The sequence below is a fragment of the Cheilinus undulatus genome, linkage group 13 (genome assembly GCF_018320785.1).
Source record: "Cheilinus undulatus linkage group 13, ASM1832078v1, whole genome shotgun sequence".
In the NCBI taxonomy this organism is placed as follows: domain Eukaryota; kingdom Metazoa; phylum Chordata; class Actinopteri; order Labriformes; family Labridae; genus Cheilinus; species Cheilinus undulatus.
The window spans coordinates 17,688,007-17,708,838 of NC_054877.1; the positions used below are offsets into that span (position 1 = coordinate 17,688,007).

General features: G+C 39.2%; 1 protein-coding gene across 2 annotated transcripts in view; it reads left to right on the forward strand.

The window, feature by feature from the left end:
* The window catches only part of mmp16b (matrix metallopeptidase 16b (membrane-inserted)), a 34,160-nt gene extending 18,250 nt beyond the window's left edge, over window positions 1-15,910 (forward strand). For both annotated transcript variants that reach the window (XM_041802374.1, XM_041802375.1), the window contains 4 exons: window positions 3-141; window positions 2,756-2,906; window positions 10,820-10,935; window positions 12,844-15,910. In XM_041802374.1, the coding sequence (XP_041658308.1) occupies window positions 3-141; window positions 2,756-2,906; window positions 10,820-10,935; window positions 12,844-13,205 (768 nt within the window). In that variant the 3' untranslated portion in view covers window positions 13,206-15,910. The remainder of the gene's footprint in view (window positions 1-2; window positions 142-2,755; window positions 2,907-10,819; window positions 10,936-12,843) is intronic.
* The last annotated feature ends 4,922 nt before the right edge of the window (window positions 15,911-20,832 follow it).

Here is a 20,832-nt window from a genome sequence, read left to right on the forward strand (position 1 = left end):
AGGACCAGTGGTTTTGGAGGGTACGGGACAACTCCGTAGTCCCAGGCTACCCCATGCAGATAAACTACTTCTGGAAAGGCTTGCCTCCCAAAATCGATGCTGTGTATGAGAATAGTGAAGGGAAGTTCGTCTTTTTTAAAGGTAATCAAATATCTACCATTTAAAGGTAAAGTGTGTAATATTTAATAGCATTAAGTGACACAAACTTAGTGAAATAGGACATTATTCAGGAACACTCTTTTCATACATTTAACCATTCTATTGCAAAATGATATAAGTTTTACTTGGTGGAGAAGGCTCTGCTCAAAAGATGCTCCCTGGGTTAATCAAGCAGCATTCTTTGACTTTCCATGGAGTGCATAGCTAGAAATCCCCATATGGATAGATATGTCTATGACAACGCATATACTGAATACAATAAAATTAGTTCAAAAGCAGTTCATCCATATTTGCTTGAATTTACATTAAAGTGCAATAAGCGTAATGCTGTAAAGGAGGAGGCTGGGGTGGAGGAGGCAAAACTCTTCCAGCAGTGGCAGAGTGGTGCATCAGCATTAATGCAAGCAGGGATTAGTGAGAAGTACGTTATATTTAAATGCACAGCTGTGTTAGGAGAAAGAGATGTGATTGGCTGTGGGAGCTGAGAGGCAATAATTGGGATCAGCTGGCCGCTGATCACAGCTGGATGTATGACTACAGCATCCTGCATGAACTAACAATAAGCTTGATATGATATTTATAAGTGTGTTTAAATCAGTTTTTAATAACCTTAATGTAAAATCATTTGTTTTTACTAACTTAGAATAAGCCTTTAATACATGAGGAGGGTCCCCTTCTACAGACTCTGCCACCTTTCTGCCATGTTTTTACCACAGACTGAACCAAATAATAGTTACATGTTTTGTTGTTATTGTTTATTGTTTTTTTCTAGGTATGCACACATACTTTTATCTGGTGTCAGTGCTAATACCAAGCCTAAATACTTGTACTCATAAAACATTGCGGACACTGTACTCGGTATGATTTTAGCCTCTCATTATATGAGTATGTAGTCAAAGTTGAAGTCATGTCTGCAGTTTGGTGATATTTTAACATAAATAAAACAAAAGTAGAGAATGAAAACTCTGCACTGAAATTGTAAAGTGGAGGGATGAAGAACATCTGATGAAAATAAAATAAACTTTCAAAATAATTCTAAGATATTTTTGGTATTATTAAATGCTCATACATGTATTTGGTATTGGTGAGTACCACAATGTAAGTACTTGGAATTGTACTAGGGCTGGAAAAAAGTGGTATCAATGCATCCCTCTGTTTTTCCCATTGGTTTTCCTGATTACTACCGGAAGTGCTTGGATAGTGGGTGAAAAAAGAGATGCTTGTTAGATTGTTCTGTGAAAAGTTTGTGCTGAAATACTCGAGCCTGTCATGGATGACATATTTTTTAAACCTTGGAATTCCACCCCAACTTTACCAACAGGAGGGGTGAGCAAGCAAGTGTTAAAAATTTCTGGCTGTGGGATATCACTAATATTCCCAATTTTACAGTATCACTTTAAATATTTTTTTTGTTTTAATATTTGTTTACATTATGCTAACAGAAGTCAAAGGTGTGCCACTTTGGCTCCACTGCAAGATGTCCACTCTAGTTCTGTTGTCTAACCACAAGACACAACAGCATGGTCACACCTACCCATTCACTCTACATATACAAACTGATGACGAAGGTGACTATAGGGAATTGGCTGTTAGCTAATCCCATTCAAATGCTTCCATACCCATTTACACACCACCAGCAAAGCAGTAGGAGCAAATTGGGGTGATGTGTCTAACTAAAGGACATAGAGAAAGCAAAAATGGACTTACTAGAAAAGGAGACGTCAGCTCTCAAAAATGTCCTTTTAGGTAGTTTTATTTAGGCAAGGCGCAACAGACGTGTTTCGACTCGTGGTCTTCTTCACAATGCTGAAGAAGACCACGAGTCAAAATGTGGCAATCCCTAGGCAATCTCCTAGGGGTACTATGAATGTTTAAAAAGTAATATGTAAGGATATATGTATGCAATAATATATGCCTAGATATGTACATTTAAACGTATATACATGAGCTCCTCGAACATACAGTAATCTCTTATCATCCAGTACATCACTGACTGGTTTAGTCAGAGGTTGTTTTGCGTTCTCCATGCTAACAGAGTGTGTGCAGGTCCAGTACAGCCATCCATCCATCCATCCATCCATCCATTCATCCAACCATCAGGCAGATTAACATGACATCTGTCACCCAGTGGGATCAGAGTGCCTCATGCTTTATTTATTCACTCAGAGGGACTTAGCTGCTTCTGTCTGCGTAGTTGTGTGTGTGTGTGTCTTGCTACTTACTGCAAGCACAACACAACACAGCAGCTCTCCTCACGCTGCCTGAGGCACTTATGATCAAACTGAATTAAATGCAACAATAGCATCAATAAAAATGAAAACAACAAGTCTCGGTGGGTTTGTGTTCAGAGCCTCGTCTTGTTGTTTATTGTATTAAAGATAACGCTGCATAGATTTGCTGCTGTGCAGTATTTTGTTAACGAGGTGGTACATCTTACCTTTGAAATCACGTGATAGAAATAGTTCAACGTGCTGACAAACTAACACACAGAAGGCAAGAATGAGCAGAGAGCTAGCGAGGCAACATTTTTTAAGGTCATCTTTATGATAATGTCTTTTTTCCTAGAGTCTCCTGACTTTGTGTGTGTGTATTTTAGGAAACCGTTTCTGGGTCTTCAAGGACACAACTCTCCAGCCTTCGTACCCTCAGGACATCTCGCTGTTCGGGAGCGGCATGCCCACTCAGAGTATTGAGACAGCTGTGTGGTGGGAGGATGTCGCCAAAACCTACTTCTTCAAAGGAGACAGGTCGGTGTGGAGCGATTATGGGGGCTGTTTGAAGTGAAACTCAATCGAAAGAGCACTATGAGAGACAGCTGAAGTCTTTATAAAGTCTTTTGCTTGCACCGATTAGTGATACTGAGGAGTAAATACAAACATCACAGAACACATTTTAATCTGGTTTATAATTACAGTTCATTTTTCTCCTTTTATTCTGTGCCTCTTTATTGATGCAATCTGTCTGCTTCTGGAGCGTTTAATGATTTCAGGGGCTGTTTCACTTGAGGATTTTAATTATTTTGCAGGTTTGTGGATCAATACTTCTTTAGTTTGGCAGAGGTTTGCTGCCGTCTGTCAGTATTTGTAAGCTGTTGCTTTTGAAAGCTGCTTTTTTAACAGATAAAAATTCTCTTATTTGGCTTTCAATCCAGACCTGTAGTTGTGAAAACCATTAACGTCTCTCCAGAGTTCAGTCCTTTTTCTGTAGTCAATTCATTTTGTCTGCCTGCATGCATAAATCTCTTTGTGCATTCACGGTTGACATTATATGCTATAGAGTAAAAATCTGTTGTTTTTCTTTCCTTAGATTTGAGTGTGTGCCAGCGTTACTCACATGTTTGTTCGGCTGTCTTGATAAATCATATCCTAAGAGGTCAGGGGACTCTGTGGTGAGAGCTGACAAAATGCTTTGTCATGATACTGTCATCCCTCAACCTGCTGCTGCACATCATGACAAACAGGACGTTCTGTCCATCGTCTCAAACATGATTTTATCACTCTCTCTCTTTCTCTCTCTCTCTGTGAAATGTGACAGGGTGTTTGTTCTAATTCCAAGAAATGACACTGTGTGAAAAGATTAATGTGTGTGAGCGCCGGGGTATGAGAAGCAGATCAATCACAACAGCCTCTGAAACAGATTTGTCTGGCAGATAAACACGGTATGGATGATTGATTGGAAGCTTTCCCTGGTTATATGAATTAAGTCAGTAGGCTATTAGCAAAGATTTATGAAACAAAGGAGTCCCAAACTGGTTACCATATCGAATGTGGAATGAGTCAAGTCTTTATACAAACAGTGGACCAACCCATGTTGAGTTAACCCATTGATTTGTGGACTGTGGCTTTTCTTGAGCCTTCACCATCTTTGCTTTTGGATATTTAATCCATGTTGTTGTCCATGTTTTTGTCCTGGACAGACCATATTTTAAAAAGAAAAAAAGAAAAAAAAAGACAAGACAGAAAATTAATTTCCTCTGCTGACTGCAATCTTTTGGAGCAAGTAGACAAATTGTTTTGTTTATTACTTCTGTGATGATTCTAAGTGTCCTACTTTAAAATCTAAACTGTTCTTGGAAATACAAATCTGCTCAAAGATTGTCAATAAAAAAGTCCTGAGATTCTATGAATCAGCCCAGAGTAAGGCTAAGGCTAATAGCATTGTCTTTGACCTAAACCACCTTCTGAGCAGTGATTATGGACTATGTCCATCAAACTTGAGATACAGGGTCCCATATTTGAATGAGATCAGACTAAATCACTATTGAGCACACCAGTAAATCCTAAAAAGTAAAGAGCTCAGTCTCTGATCAAAGGTTTGCGTCAGGGTCTTAAATAATTGTTCGCTGTTTGAAATGCTGTGTCACGTTTTTGGAACTTTGTGGAGCTGCACCGATGAACGTCCAACTGAAAACTCTCATAAATCAGTGTCTCTCAAGTGTAGGCCGCGGCCCCCTGATGGGCCCTGGAGGAAGTCCCAGAACTAATAAAACTAACCTGACATGCCAGATTGACTGTTTCAAACACCCATTGCATGGAAATAAACTTAGCACAAAAAGTAAGGAAATTTGTGTTTGGTAGATTATTTCTTTGTTGTAACAGTGCTTCTTGGCAATAAATCTTATACCTTTTGAAAGCCTGTTTATTTCACTTGTAAATGGTGCCTTATTTGTAAGGAACATGCATTTGTGGGATGAGCAGCAGAGCTGAGTTTGTGAGTTGCGCCCATGAAAAATTTACCAAATCTTCTCTGCCAATGCTTAACAGCTTATATTCTGGTGTTGCTATTGACTCTTGTTTTGAGCTTCTGGTGCCCCCAGGTACCTGTGAGCATTGGCCCTGCTACAATGGTCAGTGGGTGTCTGCTCCAAGGATCGGCATGCCACGTTTGACTGATCTGGATAGGGCCCCTGCGATAGGGCAACTTCAAGCTGGTGTGCCGCAAAACCAAGTTGTGGCATTGTTTGGAGTTAACCCTAGTACCATCTCCAAACTGAAGACCAGGTTCCATATAATGGGGGATGTCAGAGACAGGCTGCGAAGTGGGCGTCCCAAGAAGATGACAGCCCAAGAAGACTGTTTCCTCAACCTGTCAGCACTTGGGTACCGTAGGCTGTCTTCTACAGATTTGCAGTTAAGGTTTGCAGGACGATATGGCCGACAGCTCTTTGCCCAGACAATATAGAACAGACTGCCCGCAGCCAATCTTCAGTCTCAAAGGGCTGACAGGAGGCCTGCCATGATTGCCCTTCACGGTCAGGCCTGTTTGCGCTGGTGTCGGCAACACGTGCACTGGAACCGCACTGGAACCTGAACAGCTGATTGGTCCAAACTTTGTGCTGTTGGCACAAGCTTTGTGGAAGGGAGCTTTTCAAGATGGATTTGCCTGATGACAGAGATGGAGTCTGACAAATCGATCTGCTTTGCAAGGTTATTACAAAACAGCCAGAAGATGTGACATACATGTTACCTTTTATAATTTATTTTGCCTGAAGTTATTTTTATTTTATTATTGATAATTTTTATTTTTCTAACCTTTATTTAACCAGGTTACTTCCATTGAGAGCCAAGATCTCTTTTTCAAGGGACACCTGACTGGAACAGCAGCAACACATAGTTTCAAAAATGAAACACATTCAAACATGAAACGTTCACAATAAACTACAAACACAGAAATAATAAAACATCCGCTAAAACAGTGGCATACAGAACAGTTTGATTCAAGAGTTTCCCCTAGGGATTTAAAACATTCAGAGTCACCAGGTTTTCCAGTTTCCATTCAGTCTGCAGATTGCTCCAAGCAAAAGGTGCAGAAAACCTAAAAGCCTTCCCTCCCTTCACAGTTAAGATAAAGGCAAATGAACTCAGATTGTGCACTCTGTCCTTTCAAGATTAAAAGAGAGGATCTGGAACCTTGCCTGGAATAGCTTTATAAATGAAGAGGTACCAGTGCTCAAGACGGCATGTACTTGGAGCAGTCCGGTTGATTTTAGAATAGAAGTACCATGGTAAGTAAGAAATCCACTATTAGTGATAAATCTCAGAGCTTCATGATACACACTGTCCAACATATGAAGACTTAGAGGCACTAGGTACATCACCATAGTCAAGAACAGATAAAAAGTAAAGTCAGCGGGTCTCTTTTTGACATAAAAGGAGCACAGGACTTGTTTCTGTTGTAAAATCCCAGCAAAACCTTCAGCTTCTTAGCAACATGCTGAATATGCTCTTTAAAAGACAGGTTTTCATGGAATAAAAGCCTGAATGTTTTTGAGAGAGGATACCAAGTAAGAGTTTAGTTTGAAACAAGTTGCCGCTGACAAGTCTGATCTTTTACCATGTGAATCATATGCTGAAGATAGGCAAAAGCTTGTGCAGGCATAGATCCATAGCAGTAAATACCTGAATCGTGTGCATGAAAATGAAAAAAGAATTAGAAATATTTTGTCCAAGATAATAATAAAAGGTTGTAAATAACAGAGGGCCCAGTACTGAACCTTGTGGTGCTTCCTTGTACAGAAGCAGTCCCACAAACATTAATAAACAGCAACATTATTTTGTGTATGTTGGGGTGTTTAGTCCTTGGGATGAACTGAATGGTGTTTGCCATCAAAAGAGCTTGAATTGATTGAATTGATTGTTAGAGTGTCATTATTACTACCACTACTGACAGTGGCACCAACATAGAAAAAATGACAACATGTGAATATCTTGGAATTGGGATCGGTGAGGAGATTCCATTTAAAAATCATATTTCTAATTTTTTTCAGTAAACTTAGACAAAAAAGGCTTTTTCTTTTAAACTTAATCTTCTTTTCCCCTGCACTGTAGAAAACCCCTGGTTGAGGCAACCTTTCTTTTTTTATCAGTGTTGGCTTATAGTGATATTTTGTATAGGCATGCTTCGGCTGCACCTTTAAAACCGCTTGATTCAGTTTTCCACTCTGCACTCAGGTTCATCACAGGAGATGTGTACAACACTCATCACTGCATAATTTACAGTAAGGCTGGATGGTCGTCGCTCTCTGTGAGACTTTACCTGCTTACTTGTTTTTTTAAATTGTATCTTTTATTTGGAAAGGACAAAGAAAGTACATCAACATGATTTCATTTGAGAAAACACAAAAACAAATGACCTTCCAGTTTTATGTTTTGAGTCCAGAAAGTGTGCTTCACCAGCCACCAGTGCACGAGGGTCCAGAGAGAAAACAGTCCCAGGATGAGGGTCGGTCTTCACCCGACCTTGTGGAACCAGATCTCCTCTATTAGATTGAACTTCACAAGATTGTTGGTAGAATAACATAAATGGAAACATGGTCATAGAAATAAGGACCGTGCTGATATTCTTCATAAAATAGGCAGAGCCGGAAGGGGCTCATAAATTCACTTAGAGAGAATTCTGATACAACTTAATAAGATAAAGAACATTTAGCACAGAACTATGTACAAAAAGTGTGTGTGTGTGTGGGTGTGTGTGTGTGTGTGTGTGGGGGGGGGGGGGGGGTCAGCTGCCGCTGCCATCATAAAAATAAGTATCAAAAACCAGTCACAAATGAAATGAGCAATTTACAGTGCCATTAAATCAGTGAGATCAGACAAAGTCTGAGGCAATGAATGAGATCCAGTTATTCCAAATTTGGTAAAATTTGTCCTTTTGGATTTTTATTTGATAGGTCAGTTTTTTCCGTCTTAAATATCTCCAAAATAATTCCAATCCAGTCATCTAGAGTGGGTTCAATCGGGCTTAACCGTTTTCTTGTAATTGTTTTTTTACTTGCCACCAAGAGTATTTGCAGCAACTTTATCTCTCTCCCGCATTTCAAAAAAGGAACAAGACCAAGGTACAAAGTATCAAAACTTAGGGGAAATTGAGTGTTAAAGACTGTATTTAATGAAGTCTGGATCCCCTTCCAGAAGACTTTTAGCTTGGGGCAGTCCCAGAAAATGTGGTAATGGTTAGCAGTTATTGAGCCACACTGCCTCCAGCATGGTAACATTGCACCTTTGTAATTCTCCTGATATGGCGTCTTAAAAAATCTGATAATGTTCTTCCAGCAATGCTCTCTCCATTCCGAGGAGCTAGAAGTTGTCCACTGGAAGAACCATATTTTGTCCCACGCCTCCTCCGAAATCTCCATCCCTGATTCCCTTACCCATTTATCTTTAATGTACAGAGTGTTATTATTGTTGGCATTCAAAAGGGCTGTGTACAGCTTTGAAATGGACCTAGAAGGAACTGCAGTCACAGCATTTTTCAAGATGTGATAAAATTGTGATTCTAAATCTGAAAAATCAGTCAGTTTACATTCCTGATCAATATAGGAGTGTAATTGCAAGTATCTAGGAAATTCAATCCATGCCAGACCATGCTTATCCTGCAGGGCTTCAAAGCTGCACACAGTGTTTCTATGAGTAAGTGAAAGGAAAGTTGTGAGACCAAACTTAGTCCATGATTTAAAGCTGGAGTCAAGCCTACTGGGAATAAAATCCGTGTCATAGGCAAACCATCTGAATGTTCTCAGCATTCTATGTATCTCCCATGTATTGGTCACCTTTTGCCAGACTTGAAGGGTGATTTACCTGGTTACTTATATTTTCATTTATAAGCTCTTATTGGGATGCATCCTTCCAACATCTCCTCCATGCTAGTCTGGTCATCTGGAGCTCATAACACCCGCGCCAATGACTGGCTTACATTTCAGGTTCCTCAATTCTATTCTGAGCTCAGTAGATCTGCTTTTAGCTTCTTTGCACCATCCGCTTGGAACTCAATACAAAGAACTGGTTTCTTCGGGTAATTTCAAATTATTAAATGTTGACGTCTTATCCTCTGATTGCACCTGTTTTATTGACTTTATTGTTCCATTTCTGAATGATTTTATGTCTTTTTTTTAAGTTACTGTGCTTTTAAATTTGTAAACCTTGTTTGATATATTATGTATTTTTTTCTTGTTTATCATGATTTTATCCTTTTATTGCTCCATGTCATTGTAAATTAGGGCTCCCCCTCAATGGTTTTCGAGTCTAAATATATAAAGATTATTATCAAATGCACTGAGGAATGCAGGGACTCTATAAGATATCGATATGATTGATACGTTTAAAATAATACTGTGTGAAATTACAGGATACAATATAATATGAAGTGATATGGTATGTTACGATATGATAGATGCAATGCAATACAATATGATATGATGATATAGTATGATATGATACAGTGGAAAATATTAGAATTTCCTGTTGGGGATATTGTCTTCTTACTCAGCAGTGCTGCAGACATTTAGCTGTCATCACAGTAGTGTTCATAAATGTAAAAATCCAATAAAAACAAACATCAGTCCGCTTTCAAACAGAGAAGCACATACTTGTGTTAACAGCACGATCCAAATGAAACACAACGCTGCTGGTGAAAAAGATGAGAACACCATGATGCTTAGGCACTTTAAGATCCAGAGACCACTTCCCTCTATTTTATCACTTTATGATCTATTTCATGATTTATTTTAAAGAACCACTATGACCTCTAATAATACATCTATCTCGCCATTGTTAAGAAACGGGCTACACTTTTTGTATTTGTAGCTTTTTAAGGTGTTTAGAATAACATAGTCATGGACTTTAGTTGTTCGTTCTGTGACAGGTGTTTGGTCTAAACGTATTTTTCTTTATTGTCTACACACTGTACTTTCTATGTACAGGACAGATAAACAGAGCTGAGATTAAAAACAATGTTTTCTTCTGCAAATCCAAGCTTCTGCTACTGCTCTCACAGTGTGTGGGCATTTTGCTCCTGTGCAGGAGGAATAAAATCTTGGCTGCACAAACTGTACACCTGGCACTACTTTTAAAAAAAGCCTGGATCCAAGAGTGCAAAATCCTTTCACACTTCCTTCTCTGAAATCTTTATTTTTTTATGTATTGTCCCCTAGCCCTTGTTTGAGGTCTGGTTCAAGGGGAGGACAAAAACGTGGTGCATTTGAGTGTTTATATCAGTGGACGGGAGTAGAATAGGAACGTTAGTCACTGTTGTGTTCACCAGTAGACTGACAATTATGTCTTTTGTTAAGATCTAGCTATCTATCTGCAGGTGCCATCATTCTCCCCGTGCTGATTTGTGTTCATGTGTTAAGTTTGGGGTGTACTCAAACAAAATCACTCCTCTTTGGGGTTGTTCATGGTTTCCCTTAGATGCAGGTGCATGTGAGTGGTACATTTTCAACACTGACAGCAACTTGTGAGTCTAAATTAATAAGAAGATGTTCTGTGGGGGAAATAATTCCCAGAATTTCATTTTGATCAGGAGAGACCAGAAGGTGAATCTGTGTCTGATGGGACTGCGTGACTCCTTGGTCATCACAGTCTTACAGTAAACATTATTGACAGACCAAACACACTTGTATATGTGCTTAATCATTTGAATAAGTCAAATCATATTAACGGCTGAATAACTAATTTCTTTTAATTTTCTTTCCGCCTCTCTTCTTACATTGTAATTTTATCATTTTCTTGTACTTTTGCTCTTTTATTGCTCTTAATGCTGTAAATGCTTTGTTTTAACCTTGTAAAGCACTTGAAAATGCTTTGTTTATGATTAGTGATGTATAAATTGGCTTGATGTTTGTTCTGCAGTGACTGTAGTATTTCTGTGTGTCCTGTTGCAGATATTGGAGGTACAATGAGGACATGAGGACCATGGATCCAGGCTACCCTAAACCCATTACCGTCTGGAAGGGTATCCCTGACTCTCCACAGGGGGCTTTTGTGGACAAAGCCAATGGTATGGCAGTTTTATTGATGGGCGGCATTAAAAGTCAGTGACATTATCTCTAAAACAAACCCTTTCACACACCGCATCACATAATCTTTGCATGTAAGAATGGTTTCTTAAAGAAGTTGCCAGAGCACAATTTGCTGTGTTTTCTGAAGCCGTTTGTTGGGTTTGGATCTATTTTTCCAACAGTAAATGTAGGAATATGTTTATATAGAAAGACACTACTGATATGTGCTCAAATAAAGATGCACCTGAATAAAGGAACTCAATGCACACCTGCTTATACATAACATTACAACCTCAAATCTATTAATGTACCAGTCATTTACAAGAAATTTGTTGACAATTTTTTTATTTAGTTGAATAAAATGTGAGCTTTTTAGTCATTATCTATGTAAATGTCAGATATTTGCTGGAAAATAATTCTTAAATTTTACTTTCTGTTGGATTACTAAAAAAGTCAAATAAGTGGCAGCCTTTTACCAGGCACAACAAATGAGTGTATTTACTTTTGGCCTTTATTGATTAGACTGGACAGTGGATGGAGTTTGAAATCAGGGAGAGAGCGTGAGAAATAAAATGCTGTAAAAAAGCAGGCAATGGGGTGCGCAGATGGCCTAGCAGTCTAAGGCGCGACCCAACTCTATCCACTGTCCTGCTCTGTCAAATAAAGGCACTAAAAAGCCCGAAAATAAATCTTAAAGAAAAAAAGCAGGAGAAACTTAAAGCAGGGCTGCTCATTTGGAGGACTTGAACCTCCTAAAACAAAGCAAATCTTACCACAAGGCAGTCGTCCCTACGGGCAGTCTCTTTTTAACAAACAGACCTTTTGTCTTTAGTAATTTGTGGTTGTGTTGCAGCGATTTGCTGTTTTCTTTTACTTGCTTACTTTGGTGTTGCAGTTACTTGAGTTTTAGTCATGTGTTTTTTTCTGTTAAGGGGTTCACTAAAGTTTTGCGAGTGGCAACAGGGGATTCGAGAATCAATATGTGATTAATCCAAATTAATCCACAGAAACTTTTGATTAATTTGATTACAAATTTTGATAATTTCACAACCCTAATTTAGATTTGTGCTGAAATGTCAAGAGTTTGACCCTAACTGTACTACTAAATCAAGTTATACATTGGTCTTCTGATAAATGTGGTCTTAGGGGTTAGTTTCTTCTTAAACGCCAGATCCCTTAATAGTCTGCACCAGAAATACAAGTCAGTTCGTCTAAATCTTGATATTTTAAAGAATTTTCAGGCCTACAATCCAAGTTAAATACTTTATCTAAAATGCAACACATCCACCACTTGTAGCCACTGTAGCTCCAATCAATGGCTACTGCCATGCAGCCATAATGCTCTATAAGCTGAAGATAAACAACAGTGAACTGATAGCGCTGATAGCATCTCACCGGAACAGCACAGGTAAGCACTATTTAGCATAACTTAAATATAACCAAAGCATTGAATGACAACATTCAGCACAGGAATGTGGACATTTACCTGCAAAGAGAACTGAAGGCTAGTGATACTGGCGCTGCTAATGTTAGCCACATTCTGCAAAAGCAACCTCACATCATTTACCCACTGCCACTGTGATCCCATGCTGCTTACATGTGACTGTTTCCTGAGTATTTCTTCAGTTTTAGACTAGTCAGCTAAACACATGTGCTCAACCAGATGTGAATTTATTCACATAGGAGCATCGCTTGTAAAGGTGTGACTGACATCAAACAAGAGGTGCTAAAAGCAGAACGTGCTCGCTGCTGGTTCCGAAAAGAGTGTTGCCATATACATTTTTGTCAAAATGATTTAAGATGTCAATATTTATATTAGCTTTAAATCAAGTTATGCAAAACCTGAAAAGCTGTTTTAAAAGTTTTTGTGTAAGTGATTTTTTGTGTACCTCTCTCCCTCCCTGCAGGTTTTACATACTTCTACAAGGGGAAGGAGTACTGGAAGTTTAACAACCAGCTGCTTCGTGTGGAACCTGGTTACCCGAGGTCCATCCTGAGAGACTTCATGGGCTGTGACGGCCTCCCCGCCGACCCCGACTGGGACTGGAGCCCCCCTGTTGCAGAAGAACGGCACTACGACAACGGTGACGTGGACGTCGTCATCAAACTGGACAGCGCGGGGGGCACTGAGAAAGCAGTGGCTATCGCTATCCCCTGCGTCCTGGCGCTGTGCATGATGGTCCTCCTCTACACGGTTTTCCAGTTCAGGAGGAAGAGCACACAGCGCCACATACTGTACTGCAAGCGCTCCATGCAGGAGTGGGTGTGAGGGACTGTTCCTGCTCTGTATAGAGAGGGGTGTGAAGCTCTGATAAAGGTCTTGTTATTACTTGAAGCCCTGAGCCCAGTAATTGGAAGCACTGTTAAAGGGTGCGTAAGGATTGCCATGTTGGCAGATTTTAAAAACTGCTTGACTTTGTAACGTGCAAGCTGCAAGGGAGCGAAACGATCAGCAGAACTTAAATGAAGACACAGCGAGGGAGCCACATCCCCTATGTCCAACTAATATGTATGTATCTGCTTCGACTTTTTTCTGTATCTTGGAATGAACTCAATTAAGTGAGACAGAGTTAAGCTACCGTAAGTGGGACCTTTGTCTGTCCTCGTCTCTGCACGCCGCTTAAAAAGCCCCTAGCACTAACTTCAGTGGACAAATTAGATATAGGCTTCTACTTTACTTTCATTTCTTAATTAAATCGCTCTGAGCTGTGCTTTTTTTTATTATTTAGGGTCCCTGTAAAAGATTATTCATTGTGTGGAGGACTGATACACAAACCAAATATGACCTTTTTCTTCCAAAGAGGATTACCGCTCGATGTTGTTTTTGATGGGATCATTTTCCTCCATGGATCGAAACATTGTGGCATCATAACTCCAATTTTTCTTTTTTTTTTTTTTTCTTCTCTTGCCGTGGGTTTTCACATGCACCCGTCTGCTCTGTAATCTGTGGGGATAGGAAACAGCCGTTAGCAAGCAAGAGCTCAGAACTCAAGACTGTGGTGGCGGTCTATCTCCAAACAGGGGCCAAAAACCTCTCTGCAATATTTATGAGACTGCCTTAATCACGGATTGCTTAAACTCCCTTCTCTTTCTCTCTGATTCTCTGGTCTGGATGCTGGAAACTGAGGGACGCTGCTAGAATTCCAACAGGCATTAATTACTGCCCATAATGCAATTTCAAAACCAGTAATTAAGGACGGTTTGATCCACAAAGGGTTCATCACTCTTGAAAAGCTGTGCTAAATACCTGATGGCAGGACGGCTTTTGGCTTTGATTTTCTGCCTCGCCAGAGGGTGTAAAAGAGAGAAAGGGAAGGCTGGTTGTGTGTGTGGAAGAGACAGTTATTACCCACACTATATATGTACTGTATCATACTGTAGTGTCAGCTATTCAACAGCAAACATCATGCTTCCCCATTTTCCTGCCATGTTTGGACTCTAATACTCCAAACAGTGACAGTGAATATGTTTTTATCATCTGAATTGATCCATGTTTTGCTTTTGCTTTTAACTTTTATACAAGGTTTGTAAGTTTACATGATATTTCTCATCAAACTGGAAAGGAGAGGAAATGGAAAGCGATCATAAAATGAGACAAATGTAAAAAAAGGAAGTCATCACTTCATATCTAGTTGGTATCAGCAGCCATTGCTTTAGCTCCATCTTCTCATTAGAAATTATTTTTAAGGGAACATTTTCAAAGAAGAAGACAATATAACAGTAAGAATAAGTACCCGCCAAAATAAAAGAAACATTCAGGATTTATGAAGAAACAAACCCTGGCTGTGCCAGGTTGTTTTACACTCTGCATTATACAAAAAACTTTACTAATGTTGTATTAACAAATTACTAACAAATGTTTTAAACTAGTCTAACATGGTTGGCATTAACAGGCATATCTGACAACCCAAAGCAGCTAAATTTAGTCTAAATTTATGATGTAACCAATATTTATGACATAAAAAATGAACTATAATGTGTTTATTGAAGAAGTGCGACAGACATTTGAGTGATTTAAGATGGAGCTAAACAAAGCAGAAGCTTTATTCGCTCAGCTGTGTATTGTATAAAGAAAGCAACACACAGCCTGGGTCCTAGTGAACTTTACCGTCTCGCATTTGCCTTCGATTGCTGCCATACATGTGACAATGTGGTTGTGTGGTGTGGCATTTGCCGGATGACCAGTCTGTGAGCTTTCATGATGTGATTTCTTTTGTATTCGTGCTTTATGAATTTTTTTTTTTTTTTTACTAGAAACGGTCTTCAACATTAAGTGTACAGGATCTCTGCATATCTTTCGTTGATATCAAGGCAATGCCATTTTTATATCGTACCACAGACGGATATAGAGTTTTAAAATGTACCTATGAACTATCTAAAAGGTGATAAGATATGGTTTGATCTGTCATGTAAGGGGTAATAACTGAAGATCTACATAAGGGCAATGCATGTTGTTGTTAACTAAGATGTCATCCTGTTGACCATGAATCAATTGACACTCTTGTAATATTCAGTCTTTAACATACTGTTTCAATGAGGCGACAGGTTTCTGTCAGATACATAGGCACACCCAAGCTGTCATGTTTTTTTAAACCATGTGAAATGACTTCTCTTTCAGTCCGTTCTCCCCGTTCCAATCTCCAGGCTACAGGAAAAGAAAATGTACACATTTTAAAGAAAGACAGGAACATCTTTTGCTTTCCTGCAGCGGTGCAGAATTGCCGCGTGCACCAGTCCATGTTGATTCATGACCACTGTAATTTAAGGAGGAAGCAACAACCTTTGGCTCAGTGTTGTGTGTGACGTCTTATCAGTTTGTGTGTTTGTGGTGAGGGTCTGACAGCTCCAGCGAGTGTGAATTAAAGATGACCAGTGAGGCGAGTCGGTACTATATTTATTGCCGTATTTATTCCTCTGTGCTCAGCACCTCAAATCTTGCATTGCATTGTACTGAGGGCGAGAAGCTGTCAATAAAGTGGGTTTGAAATGCATTTGTTCCTACAGCAGTTCTTCTTCCTCTTCAACAACAAACAATTCATCTACTGTGAATATTTTCACCCTTCTTAAAGAGGCGAACAACAAACTTACAAGTTTGGAGTGAGTACAATGGCCTCTCTAACACCTGAATCACTTGAAATGTGTGACATTACACAAAGTGTAAGCAGGAAGTCTGAATGCTCTGACCTGTCCCTGTCTATCTCCAGACTCCTCACTGCTCTTTTCTTCCAGCCTTGATGCACGCTGCAGAGTGAAAGTCATTAAAGGAAGTAGATGAGGCTGATTAGACAGCAGTCGATACATCAGAGAGGCTGAGAGCTTTTTGATAAATGCATCAAGATCTTCTACAGTGATGAATAAAAAACACACTCCCAGTGCATTTTAGTCAAATACATTAACATAACATGTTCATAAAGACAGCATGAAAAGCTGCTGAGGATTTTGTTTTATTAACTTCTATTCCAGGGAAATAAATGGGTTTTGTGAATATGCGCATAATGAGTGCAACGTTATACTCCGAAATAAGTCACTGGCATAAAGTTGCATTATTCGGCCTCTAGTTCTCTTCTTCAGCTAAGTGACAGCCATAAGATGCACAACAGTAATCCAGATAACGAAAGCATAATAGAGGGATTTACTCAGGGAACTTGGAGTAAGTCTTTCGCTATTCATTTTGGCTCTGTTTACCCTGGACAAAGAATATAGATAAAGCTCAGCACAGACACAAAATTAAGACATGCAAACAATAAAAATGAGCTGTTTAAAAACAAGCAAACATGGATCTTATGAAGACAGGACACATCACTGTTCATGGTAATAGGGTAAGTATAAGAAAAAAATCATTCATACTGTACAGGAGAAATTAGCAAGCAGGACTCAGTCTAGCATGTTGCTCCTTCATCTGAGGGATACATGGCCCCACTGCAGCTCTCAAGCTTTAAATTTTAAATTACCTCACAGAATAACGAATAAACACAAAATTAAACCAAATCACTTTTCCCTCCATTTGAATCAGGTGTTAGTTTTTTCCTGTAGACGTGTGTGTATCCTATCAACACTTAATGTAGCAATATTCATTTTTGCAATTTTAATCGAGCAAAATATCTTTCTGAGTCATCACTTGTTTCACTTTGTCTAACAAAGCTTTTTGCTTTTCCCAGCTGCACTTTTGCGCCCCCCTCTGGTGAGTCCAGAGAAATAACAAAATAGCATCACTGTCCTCTTCTGAAGCACACAGTTTAAAGTTTCATGTGAGACAATGACACACTGATAATTTGCAGCCTGATGAGAATTATAACATTGGCAATGGGCACTTAAATGTGGAAATTCATCCCTGCTTGACAGTGACAAACAGGGTTGCTGATCTAAATGTTTACACTTGAATTGATTTCTGTCTTTCTTTGTACACTTCTCTGTCACAGCTCTCTCATTAGATCTGGAAACATTCAGCTAACTGAGTTCAGTCATCTGTTGTTTTCTCCAGCTTGGTATCGTTCGGGGCAATGAAGGAACGATTAAAAATGTCTCCCAGAGGCACCCTCTCTAAGAGCAAAAGACCCTGAGTAGGAACACATGTCTGGTAAGAGAGCCAAGAAGGGCTCTTAAAGCTAAACTTGCATGTGTTCTTTTTGCAAATTTTTGTGTACTTGGGAGGAAGAGTCAGGTGAGGTACGCAGATGGGGTCAGCACACAACCTGCGAAATTGGGCAGTTCACTTTATTTCCCCATGCTACCCCAGGGAGACGAGAGGAAGAAGTAGAAAGAAAAAATACAGTTTTAAAGATACCCCCAGGGTTTCCCCCAGAAATCTTCTTAAGCCCGCCGGTGGCCCGCCATGTTTTTGTAAAACAAACTGTTAAAAGTTGACAGAAATACGAAATTATGACTATTATGCGTTATTGTAAGACGTTTATTAACAAGACTTACACACCAACTAGTCTTACAAAAAAAGCACACTGAAATACTGTTTTAACAAACACAATTACAATAAATATTGTCTTAAAAGTAAAATAAATTAACGTAAATATAAATGCAAACATGGCCAAAAAAAATAAGGCAATGTTTTCGGGGTTCACGTGAGGAAAAATACACCTCACAACACACCCCCTGGGTGCATTTAGTCAGTCCAAGGTTAGGTCACGCACGTAGCTTGGCTCCACCCACACACATAACTCGTCAATACTCGTCTTGCAGAGCGGGGCACGCTGTTAGATAAACTGAAGCGCACCCCAGACTGCTGCACTCTGGCTTTCATGACAGCGAGGCGGGGAACATTTTCAGCGACGCTTAGCCTGGCGGGGGGGGCAAAGCCTGGCGGCCCGCCAGGCCTATAATGCACTGGGGGAAACCCTGACCCTTAACCCCGGGTGAGGCATCCTAGAATGTGAAAAGAGTAGTCAGACTCTCAGTCGCCATAGTAAAAGGCAGACTGGAGATGGTAATGCACTTTTATTAACGAGAGCCCCTCGTCTGATGGCAGGTTAGGATGTAGGAATAATACAACAACCCCAACACAGTCCAGTGACAGGACAGTGGAAACTCCATCAAAATGTTGCAAATGTTGGGGAACTTTCGTATTATTTCTTTCTTTTTTTTTTTTTTTACCGTCAGATTTCCAAGAGTTTTATGGCAATGGTAGAATCATGGCCAATTTTTAATATTTTCCTCTGAGATTTGGGGAAATTACTTTTAAAATATTTATTTTCTTTTTTCAAGAACATTTTTGGGATTTTGTGGAATGTTCATGAAATTGTAAAAGGTTTTTTTTAGATACTTCAAATTTACAAGAATTTCTAGAAATACAAGTTTTTTTTAATCTGCACTGGTGTATGGTTTTTTTGGAATATGCAGTGTGTTTTTGGAGAATCTTTAGTGAAAATTCTTGAGTAATTTAAGAACATTTTAGGCCAATTTTGAACATTTTTGGCTGAGATTTGGGAACATTTTTTAGATACATGTTTTTGTTTTTATATTTTTCTTTACATTTTTTAAATTTATGGAAATTTTCATGAAAATTTAATGTATTTTTTCAGATACTTCCAAATGTCCAAAAAATTCATTGAAATGTTGGATTTTTTTTTTTTTTTACTTCATACAGGCATAGTTTTTGGAATATACATTGTAATCTAAAGGCCAACTTTAAATACTTCCTTTGAGATTATGGGCCATTTCTTTACATAATTTGTCTGTTTTATTAACATTTGTGGGATTTAAAAACAATGCTCAACAAAATTCCCCTAAGTGTAGCAGAATTCTTGACAACTTGCAGGGGAAATTTATATCCATCCATCTTCTTCCACTTATACGGGGTCACATCAACCAAGACATCGTTCTCCCCCGCAACATTTTCCAGTTCCTCCTAAGGCATTCCAGCGTGCTCCCAGGCCAGACGGGAGATACTGTATAATCCCTCCAGCGAGTTCTGGGTCTGTCTTGGGGTCTCCTCCCAGCAGGACATGCCTGAGAGACCTCCACAGGATATCTATATCTTTCATAAATATCCTGGAAATTTAACACTTTGTACTAGGAATATTCTGAAATGTACATCAGAAAATGTTACAGATTTTTTTTTAAATGAAGAAATCCCAATTTTTTTATGTAATAATTTTCAAAACACTCAAAATTTTTGCTCAGTGGGGATAAATGTGGGGGGCAACTAGGCCTATCTAAATATTCACAACATTTCATAAACTTTCATGCTGGATTACAGTAATGTTCATGAAATTACTTTAGAAATTGTCTCTTTTTTTTTTAAGAAAATGTATGACATTTGTCCCAAAAAATCAACTTATTGTAATAATGAGACATCAGGCCATATAACCTTGATATATTTCACAAACACTACCTGAAAATTTAAAGCCAGAGTTAGCATCTAACCACTGCTAGCCGACATTCATTAACTTAAAATAGATTTATATCTTTCAGTCACAACCTAGCAAACGTTAACATTAGCTAGTAGGCTATGCTAACCATAGATATTGATGGGTGTCAAGACGTAGATGGCGCATTCACTATCTGACGGTACGTCTACGTGGCCGCCATCTTTGCAAGGGCAAAAGGGTGAGAGTTCAGGAGAGTTAAATGGGCAGACAGCACCGAAAATGCCAACTTCATGTGCGGAGGCCCACAGATACGATAGGTTTCTCGCTCTGAGGTTAGTGCTCTGGCCCTAAATATGGACCTCCAACCGGGTTGTTTATTATATGTGGTTAACTAACCTAAAGTACAATGCTGTTTTGAGAAGAAATGTGGAATCTTTCTCTATGTGCATGTACGGACCGCCATGTGATTGTGAAAGCCAAACGACAGGTCATTTTGATGTTGCTGGAAGAAAACTTGGACCTCCTTGCTGTGGCTTTAAGTATTTTTTTTTTTTTACTCGGTGTTTATTTCTAATGTAATTAAGTACAATACTTAAAATATACAACGAGTCGTATTCATATTCGCGAGTAAAGCATGCAGTTCTTATCGCCCATTCCAATGCCTTAATTTTCTGCTGTCCCTAAGACCCATACATCAATCATGAGAAGACTGGTATTTGACTTCGATGTTGGCAAATTCTCTCGTTTGGCCGATAAACATGATTATTTGCACCATGGAAAAAGAGAGAGAGAGAGAGAGAGAGAGAGAGAGAGAGAGAGTGGCACGTGTGCTGTCAGTCTCAGTTTGATTTAAGCTTTTTGAACAACACAAAGACAATCAGATAAGCCAGGAACATTCAGCTTTTACTTCTGTCTTTTCTTCTTTGTTTTGCCACTTTTTGTTGTACCATAAAGAAATCCAGAAAAGAAGTCACGAGAAATTAGAAATCACGTGACTCTCAGCAGGCGTAGTATCAGTGACGGCGGATGAGATCGACGAGGGAAAGGAGTTGATAAAACTTGGTGAAGTTTTCGGAC